The sequence below is a fragment of the Entamoeba nuttalli genome, assembly GCF_000257125.1.
Source record: "Entamoeba nuttalli P19 unplaced genomic scaffold asmbl_2335, whole genome shotgun sequence".
In the NCBI taxonomy this organism is placed as follows: Eukaryota; Evosea; order Mastigamoebida; family Endamoebidae; genus Entamoeba; species Entamoeba nuttalli.
In genome coordinates this window covers 1-10,004 of record NW_008575242.1, presented here as the reverse complement: position 1 = coordinate 10,004, position 10,004 = coordinate 1, and the positions used below count along the sequence as shown (strand labels likewise).

Here is a 10,004-nt window from a genome sequence, read left to right as displayed (position 1 = left end):
TTCATTTCATATTTATTATCATTATATTATCATTGCAATTTTAAATTAATTAATATTGTTATTTAGTATGAAAATAAAATAAAGAATATAATTAAGTTTATATTGATTCATCAATATTATTCATCATTTCTCCTATTAATGAAATTATAAATTATTGAATTATAACTTGTTGATGAAATTTGTTGTAAATATTATATATATGTATTAACTCAATCAATATAAAAGTATCTTATTGATAAGATTTTAAATATGGAAATAATCAAAATTAAATAATTTTTCAAATCTAGTCTTAATTACTTTCTCTATAATTATTTTTACTATTTTTCATTTCAAATACATAAATACATAATGGTCAATATACCATCACAAAAAAATATATTAGTGTTGAACAAATAGTAAATTTGACAAATGTTTTTCGTTTTATTGAAACAGAATAAATCTAATTACAATATTAAAATTATTGAAAAATCAATTACAATCATTTGGAGGTTGTTTGAATGAAGAAACAGGAATTTCTTCCTTTATAGTGTGTGTATATTCTTCAAAAGTATTTCCTTGAACTTCTAAGTTATCAAAACCAACAGAAGGTAGTCTTACAGGAACACTACAACAAGGAACAATATCGTCAAGAACAATACCTTCTTCTCCTTCTTCATTAAGAGGAATAGGAGATGACTCTTTTTTCATTATAATTGTATTTCCAGTAATTTCTTCATTTTGTTCTTCATCAAACTCAAAAACTTCTCCATCTTCTTTTTCCATCGAAGGGTGTAAAGACTGCCAAGTACGAACACGCTTTATTTTTTCTGGTATATGAACATTGGGTGTTGGATGAAATTCAGTAAAGTCATGAACAATATTGTTATATTCTTCTTGGATAGTTTGTCTTTGACAATCAAAAAGGTCTTCTTGTTCTAAAACAAATTCTCTAATTTTTTGTTCTTTAATTTTAAATAATTCATCTATTTTCTTTTGTTTTTTTAATAATAATTGTTTATCTAATTGTTCATCAATTTTAATTGATTTATTTACCCTATTTCCTTCATCACTTTCCTCAATATTAGTACGGTTCTTAATGTAAATCCCAAAAGTTTTACTTAAAGAATATCCTTTTCTTCTCTCTTCATTTTGCTCTAAATTCCTATTAATTATTCCTTCTTTTCCTTTAATACAACACACATCATCTCCACAATTTAAACATTTATAAACAAGACAACAACTTGTCTGACGAATTGATACCATTTGAAAATATTGCATATCAATACTACATTCATTTACTAATATAGGAGATTCCCATTCAGAAGGCAGTGGAATACTCACACTTTTAGATTCTTCTTTGACTCTTAAAGTAATATTTCCACATAAACACGCATATTTATTCATCATTTTTTATTTGTTCCAGTTCATTTTTTAGTTATCTTCTCTATCTTCTTCGGTTTACTTCTTCTTTCCTTCGGTTTTTTTCTTTTTATTTTACTTTTTGTAGTTACACTTTCTAATTTAATAAATTATTAATTTATTTTATTATTTTTTCTATATCTTTTTTGTTATGTTTTTCATTTCTTAAAACTCAGATTCTTTTATTTGATGATTATGGATAATTGTTCTATTTTTATTTTCTTTTTAAATAAATATGAAACATAATGTTAAATTGATTTATTAAGTATCTTACAGTTTTGTTTACTTTATAATAACATTTTTTCAAATAATACCTCGTGATTAATACATTCATTATTTTAATTTACAACTTTATCTTTTATTTAACTTTTTCAATTATTCTTCAAAATATTTTTATTATTTGTTTTACTAAGAAGTTTCTATTAGTTATGAATAACTAATTACCTTTAATTAGTTTGTTTTCATTCTATCGAGTAGTTTTTAATTATTTTTAATAAATAAAATAAAACAAAAAAATTACAAGGAACTAACACTTTTAATTTTTTCAATTAAACTAATACAAAATAATAAATCAATACAAATAAAACACTTAAAGAATAAATTTGATTGTTTATTTCTTTCCTTTTGTTTTAGCCTCTTTTTTTGGTGTAGCTTTTTTCTTTTCTATTTTAGTAAGTTTTGGTTTTTTAACTTCTTTTTCTGTTTTTGAAGAACTTTTCTGTGTTTCTTTTTGAGCTACTTCTTTTTTTAATGATTTTTTATCATCTTTCTTAGCTGCTTTTTTTTCTTTCTTTTCTTTTGCATTTTGCTTTTTAATTGGCTTCTTTTTGTCTTCTTCTTCTTCACCTTCTTCTTCAACATTAGCAACTTTATCTCGTTCAGTAACTACAACTTTAACATCTCCTGGTTTCTTTAAAAATTCAACTATTTCTTCTGCATATTTTTCTTTTGTTTTTTCTTTAGATGCACCAGCTAAGCAGAATAATCTGCAAAGTTCAATTAAATCAACAAATTTTTGTTTTTCTAAATACTGTTTTTTCTTTTCTAATAGTTCAATTGTTTCAGCTTCAGTATTTCCTTTTAACCCTTTAAATGACATAATATCTTTTTTTCTTTCTTCAACACTTCCTGGTGTACCAAATAAAATTTTATGAATTAAATGTGCTATATCACTTGCTTTCTTAATTCCTTTCATTACAGAAGCAATTTCTGGAATCTCCTTTAAGGCTTTTCCTTCTCCTTCAATTGTTTCTTTATTATAACTAGAATTTTTATATCTAATAATCGTCTTTTTTTCACGTGGAGATTGTTTTCTTCTTTCAGCTAATGTAGACATTGTTTTGATAAAAACAATTTATTTATTTATTTTTCTAATTCAGTTCCTTTAAATAATCTAGAAGCCCTGCTTGTTCGTTCTTTTAGAACTCTATAGAAGGTTATTGTTTTTATTTTTATTAATTCTTGAATTATCCTTTTTATTATTATCTGTTTTTCTCTTTTCTGAATTAAAAATACTTTTTCATTGAAGGCATTTTCATCGGTTCTTTTCTTTTTTTTGGGGAAGTCTTTTCCTTTATTAACGTTTCAAAAAATGACGTGGTTATATCAGATTCAATTTTTGTTTATTCTTCATTCAAAGAAATTTTAAAAAAATTTTATTTTTAGAAGAATCTTGAATTATTTTTAGACCAGAAAAAAATGAAACTTAATAACAGAATATCATGGAGAAATTGAAAGATAGTTGTGATATCTCTTTACCTCGAAATGAAAGAGTACAAGACGTTTTTGGTATGCCATCTGCTCTATCCTTTCCTTTTGATGTTATTTTCAGAGAACCTAGTATTTCTTCTTTTCAAGTTTGCCCTAAGTGTCAAGCAAAGTATATTGATAGATGTCCAATATGTACTTCGTGTGAAATAAAATCTCGTGAGATTAATGTATCTCTTCATTTGAAAAAAAACCCTATCCCATTATTAATTTTTATTAATATAGAGAATTGTCATAAAATTTATATAACTTATTTCCTTCAATTGCTCAGACAATCTTTTCCTACAAAAGAGATTGTAATTGTGTTTCACTCAGACCATATGACTATATTAAAAACACCACATAAAGAATTCATTTTACCAGAAAATGAATGGAATATTAATCATAATAATTATTCATTTAAGGCATCTGAAATGACTGATCAATTCATTGATTCTTTATTTAATCATATAATTCCTTCCACTACAATAGCCCCTCTATTACTTGATATTTGTACTTCTGTTATCAGTCATATTTGTTTATTTACATCGTGCGCTATTGATTTACCTCAAGACATATCAAATTATAGAAAAAAATTATATCATTCTTCTTCTTCAATAGACCAATTCGTATTTAAAATGGATAAGCCTACTGCTCTTTCAGTTGTCTTTTCAAAAGATTCTAATGGTCATTTTTATGCATATGACCAATACACACTTACTCAATTTCCAAAAGATATACTTCAAGTTATTCAAACCCCTCGTTTGTATAATTTAAGACTTGTAACTATTCTACCTGGGTTTGAAGTACAGTCAATGGTACCTAAATCATTTACATATTCATCTGATCAAACTTTAACATTATTTGTAAATTCAATAAATGATCACGAAGAAAAATATATTCAATGTCAAACACAATGGTATTATCAATTAGAAAATGGGGATTGTTGTCAGTGTATTATCAATGAAACATTTAATAGTTCAAATAAAATATTAGAATTGTATAGAAGTTACCAAACTTCTGAGTACGTTATTAATTTAGCTAAATTTACATTAAGTAAAAGAAATGATATTTTAGAAGATGGAAGAATAAATTTCTTTAAACAGTTAGTTGGATGTATGTTGAATTATTATGAATTAAGTTCAATATCACAGTTTCCATTTAATCGAGATTTATTAGGAAGTATTTGTTGTCATTTATTAAATTCTCCAGCATTTAGTGGAGATCAATCTGATGTTGATCATAGTGATAAGAACATTGTTAAATGTTTAATAGAGAGAGAAATGATAACAAAAAAGTCATGGAAAGAGTTAGAACTATATTTTAATAGAGACTTATATTATATAAAAGTTATGTCTGAAGATTATAAATTAGTTCAAACATTTAATATTCCATATCAAAGTGAAAGGTTTATTGGTCAATCATGGTTGATAGAACGTAAAGATAAAATTGCAACACATTTAATTTTTAAAGAAAGTGAAGATGCATGGAGAATTTTTGGTGATAAATGGTATTTAAAAGATGAAGAATATCTTATTGGGGTATGGAAAGAAATTATGGATACTAATATTTCTAATGATCCAACATTCTTTGATTCAAAATTAAGAAAGATAAAATATCACTTTAAAGTAATAGAAGATTATGGTGAATTAATTCCATTTTGTTATGATGGAATGGCAAATTTGTATCGAGATGAAGCACTATTTAAAATTAACTTGTTAAAAAGAATGGATGAAATAAAACGAAGAAACGAAACAACTTATTTATTCCCACATGCTTAAAATAAATAAACATATAATACAAGATAATTTAATAAATTCAAAGATGAATAGATGTTCTATTAAATAATATTTGTGAAAATCATTTAATCTATTTGAGTAAAACTGGAGATGATGTACTCCCTTCAAACGGTTGTTTTCTTGAAAGACTACCTCGTGATTGATATGCAGCCAATAAACGAGGTGAAGCAGGAGACCTATGAAGTAATAATGAATTTCTTCTTGTTGTTTTCTTTCCTCCAGAATTTGAGCGTAGTCTGAACTGATCATCAGAAGGTGACTCAGGTAGAACGGTTGAAGGTTTAACAACAGTTTCACTCATCATAACAATTTCAAGGTCGGTTCTTCCTTTTTCTTGAACTAAGTCCATTGGAGTTTTTCCCTTCATATTCTTTAGATGACAATCAGCCCCATGTTGAATTAATGCAGAAATAGTTGATCTTCCTGCCTCAATATTATTTAAAGCAATAGAAACTGCATAATGTAAAGGAGAATCACCAGCATAATTTTGAATATTAATTATTGCTTCATCTTTACTTGTGAGATAATTAAGAAATTGAAAATGGAATTGTGTGAATTCGTGTTGAACTAAATAATGCAAACAAGAATTTCCTTCTTCATTAGTCATTCCAACATCTACAAAATTACTTTCTTTTATTAAATTTAAAAGGTCAATTAAATTTGCTTGACATGCATAATGTAATGCAGAAAAACCCATTGCATCTTGTAAGTATAAACTTGAACCTTTGTTATATAAGAATAAAGCAACTGGAATATTTTTAAATACACATGCATAGTGTAAAGGTGTCATCATATCAACGTCAGTACAGTCAATAATTTCAGGATATTTTTTAATAATAGTTTGTACTTCGGTAACACTTCCTTGTTTTGCTTCATTAAATAATTGATTAATTGCAATATCTTCCTTCATTTTCTTGTTCATAATACGTTTTCTTTTTAAATATCCTTTTGATGAATATTTAATAACAGCGTGTGCAAGTTCTTTAAATTCATTACTACAATTTTGTTGTAAATAATTATCAACATTTTTTATATTATTTTTCCAGATAATAATTATTGAATTCATTGCACTTTCTAATTCTTTTTCTTTTATAGGAACAAATGAAAATTTAGTTGGTCTAATTAAACTTATTTTTTCTAAAGCAAATTGAAGTGCTATAGTTTCTTTACTAATAAATTCATTAAGACATTTCATATAAGGTTCATGAGGTAAAGTACCATTTGCAATATTTTGAATCACTTTACAAATCATAATTAATCCTCTCATAATATCATTATTTGGTTTTTCATTACAAAATCCTGTTTTATGTGGTTGCATAATAGCAGGGCAGATAACTCTTAATAATAAAAATCCACTAACACATTGTAGTGGTTGAAGAGTATTAGTTTTTTCACATTCTGAGTATAAAGAATAACATAAATATCTATATGATTCAGGCCATAGATTTATTGTATCTATTATTCTTGTAATAAATATTTGTACTATTTCTTTCAATTTAAAAATACTTTCATCAATTGGTCCTATAGCAAAATCAGGATTTATTTCTAAATTTGTATATTCTCCTTTCAATACTTTAGTCATTGGTTCTTCAAGAAAACTAATAACATATTGATTTGACATTGTCATTAAAGTATATACTGTTAAACATCTAGAACAAAAAGAATTTCCTCTAAACATTGTACCATTCTCTGATTTTGATATTTCTAGATGAATAAGATAATCTAAAAAATGGAGTGTTTGTTTATGAGCTTCATAAAATGTTAAAATCTCTTGAATCATTCCTAAAGAATCACATGATAATTGCTTTGCAATTTCAACCATTAACTGATAGCCATCATCTCCGATAAATAATCTTTGAAACAAATCAATAGAAGCAGTAGTCATATAGGATAATAATAGGTTTGAGGTTCTGATTTTTTAGTTCTTCTTATTTCTTCTTTCCATAAAATTGCCTGTTTCATAACTCTTTTCGATTCAAAAGATAAAGTTAAAAAAATTATTTGAAAAAGATAAATTTTGAGTTTATCATTTTGTTAGAATTGTAAAATGATTGAACAAAGAATATAATGAGAATAAAACATAGAATTAAAAGTACTAAACTGTTTATATGTCAAAAATATATTTAATTCCTTTTAAATTGGTATTAATAACTCAAATTTGTGGAGGTAAGATATAGATGTAGTATTTTCATATTTTCTTATATTTTTTCAAATATCTGAAAACTGAACATTTAATTGAAATTTAATAAAAATTCGAAATAAGAAAATGTCAGTTATTTTAGAAATAGACCTAATATGAAGTAAGAATGGAAAAAAAAAATGATTCATTAAATTATTTTATTTTCACAAATTTTCAAATATTTTAATTATATATGCCTTTTATTCTAGTTTCTTTTTAATTATTATTGTTACTCTTCCTATTAAGATTCATCTATGTATTTTTTATCCTCTTTATTTAAAAGATTATTTTTTACATATCTCCTTATCTCAATTTTTTCGTTATCCTTAATACAACAAAATATATGGAAATAAAATCCAAGATACGAAAAATTAATAAAAAATTAGGAAATTAACTTATATTAGAGAAAGAATAAAATCATAAAATAATTGAAAGAAAAAATGATGTATTTATTGAAAATAATTTAAACAAATTCGTAAGATTGAAGAAGTTAAGAATATTGTAAGAATAAAAGTTTAATTAAAGAAAATAAACCAAAAGAAACAAAAAGGAAAGGGGTAAAAATATCAAATATTAAAACATATATCAATAAAGAGAGTAATAATACATTCTAACAAAATACAATGTATAGAAATGAATAAAGAGAAAGAATTATGTTTAAATAATTGGGAATGACTAAAGTAATAAAACATATAATAAAATAATATTCAGAACTTGTTTTAAAAGATTAAAAATTATTTTAATTAATAGGTCTTAATCTAAATGGAAATGACTAGTAATTAATTATTTTATCATGTCACTCATAAAATACCTATTAATTTGGTTGAAGGGAATAATCAATAGCATTTTTTGGTAGTGAATAAATCCATATTTTTCATTTTTAAAAAGAAGATTTTCTAAAAGATATTATAGACGTTCTATTCTTCAAATTATATACTAATACAAGTAAAATAGAAATATGGCTATTATTCTCAGAATATTTATCACCAAACATACCATAAATTAACCATTGAAACCGTATTAAAACTGGGATAATAATAATAAAATTTCTATAAATAATTCAAATCTATAATGATAATATATCTAAAGCTATTTACTGTGAAACAAAAAATTGTATTAAGTATTACAAGAAAATATTTAACAATTTAAAATAATAAGTAAAATAAACTGTAAAGTAAGTAAATAGAGATTCTCAGTAAAATCTAAGGGTCTGTAGTAAAATTACTGTATAAAGTGAAACTAAATATTTTTATCAATTAGAACATTCGAATATATGACATTCAAACGGCTATTTTCCTTATAACTATTGAAAAAAATGAAATTATATTCTCTTCATATCATATAAATTGTTATTTAAATAATCTTTTAAATAAAAATGAAAAGAAACTTCCTTTTTTATTTGTTCTTTGATTATTTTATTATTTTTCTCTATACTCAATTTTAATTATTGGTATTTTCTGGTTGTATTGTTTATTTGATTTATGTTATAGTTAATAAATTCTGTGTATAATAAGAAATAAACTTTCTTAAAAAAAAATCATTTATTATCAAAAACTCTTCATAACAAAAATTTAATATGTTATTTCACAATAAATTCTTTTCATTGATAAATGGAATAACGCAAAATGAGTCGTAACATTAATTTTGTTGAAATAAAACTATAATTAATAACCAAAACAATAAAACAAAAAGCTCTTTGTTTCACATAATATATTCTGCCAAATCTTTGATATGAAAAACATCACTCTAAATTATTTCATTTATTATTTATTCTTATAAATGTTTTGTTTTATCTAAAATACTTTATCTTATCACATTTAATATCTCAACTCATTGTTACAATCAAAAATGATGTTCATCAAAAAAATAAATACATGAAGGAATTTTAAAACAATTGAAAGAGATATGTTTCTCTATCAGTCTATAATAATTATAAACAAAACACATTTATCAAATGTTTATTCTTAACATCAATTAAAGAAAGTTGATTTTTTCTTTGATCCTCTAATAAAAGAATTTCTTACTCAAATGATATTATTTGATTAATTCACATATGAAATTGAAAAATTGATTTTAACAATGTTTTTATATCAAAACATTTTTTTTTGAATATACTTTTAAAAACATTCACATGTCACAAAGTTTTTGTTCATCTTTTTAAAAAAATAATTTTTAAGAATATTGTTCTATTAACTATAAAATAAGTATTTATTCAAAATCAAAGACTCAATGAAATTATATAACTGATAAATGAGTATTATCTGTATTGTACTTATTGATATAATAATACAATGATTATTATTTTTTATTAGGTTATGAATGTTTTTTGATATTCCTTTTGTTTATTAATTTATTGATGAAAATAAAAGTCTTGTAATTTATAATAATTTAATCTCTTTATCATATACTAATAATATATATTCAACGAAATATTTTTATTTTTTTATTGAACAATTACTTGTTAATATAAAATAAAAGTGTTTATAAATAAGGTTGTATTTAATAATATGTTATCAATCTATTTTTATGTCGTATTATAATTATTTGTTTCAATGTTTAACGAGGAGAAGATAACAGAAAATAATAATTATATAATCATGTTATTTATAGATTAAAAATAATTCTATAACTAATATAGATAATAGTTTATTGTTTCTATTAAAAAGGATTAGTGTAATACAATTCTTTCAATGAAAAATGTATTGAAACAAGTTAGTATATATAAGTGTTTAATTTTTTATAATAACCTTCAGAAAGTTTGTTTGTGTGTATTTTATTTCAAAATGATTCTTGAATGTTTATTATTGTATATTTCTAAATTTTATTCTCATTTCTTTATTATTTTTATTATTAAATCAATCAATATTAAAAAGAATGCATTC

General features: G+C 23.3%; 4 protein-coding genes across 4 annotated transcripts; 1 reads left to right on the top strand and 3 right to left on the bottom strand.

Moving 5' to 3' along the window:
• Positions 1-468: 468 nt before the first annotated feature.
• On the bottom strand, positions 469-1,386 carry ENU1_019560 (hypothetical protein; the record flags this gene model as incomplete). The annotated part of the gene is made up of 1 exon (XM_008856954.1): positions 469-1,386. One exon carries the CDS (start codon positions 1,384-1,386, stop codon positions 469-471), a length of 918 nt encoding a protein of 305 aa, XP_008855176.1.
• A 622-nt stretch (positions 1,387-2,008) lies between these two features.
• On the bottom strand, positions 2,009-2,734 carry ENU1_019550 (hypothetical protein; the record flags this gene model as incomplete). Its single annotated transcript, XM_008856953.1, has 1 exon — positions 2,009-2,734. One exon carries the CDS (start codon positions 2,732-2,734, stop codon positions 2,009-2,011), a length of 726 nt encoding a protein of 241 aa, XP_008855175.1.
• Positions 2,735-3,119: 385 nt separating this feature from the next.
• ENU1_019540 (hypothetical protein) lies at positions 3,120-4,925 on the top strand (the record flags this gene model as incomplete). The annotated part of the gene is made up of 1 exon (XM_008856952.1): positions 3,120-4,925. The coding sequence occupies one exon, from the start codon at positions 3,120-3,122 to the stop codon at positions 4,923-4,925; it is 1,806 nt and encodes a 601-aa protein (XP_008855174.1).
• An 88-nt stretch (positions 4,926-5,013) lies between these two features.
• Positions 5,014-6,828, bottom strand: ENU1_019530 (Ras GTPase activating protein, putative; the record flags this gene model as incomplete). The annotated part of the gene is made up of 1 exon (XM_008856951.1): positions 5,014-6,828. One exon carries the CDS (start codon positions 6,826-6,828, stop codon positions 5,014-5,016), a length of 1,815 nt encoding a protein of 604 aa, XP_008855173.1.
• Between the last annotated feature and the right edge of the window lie 3,176 nt (positions 6,829-10,004).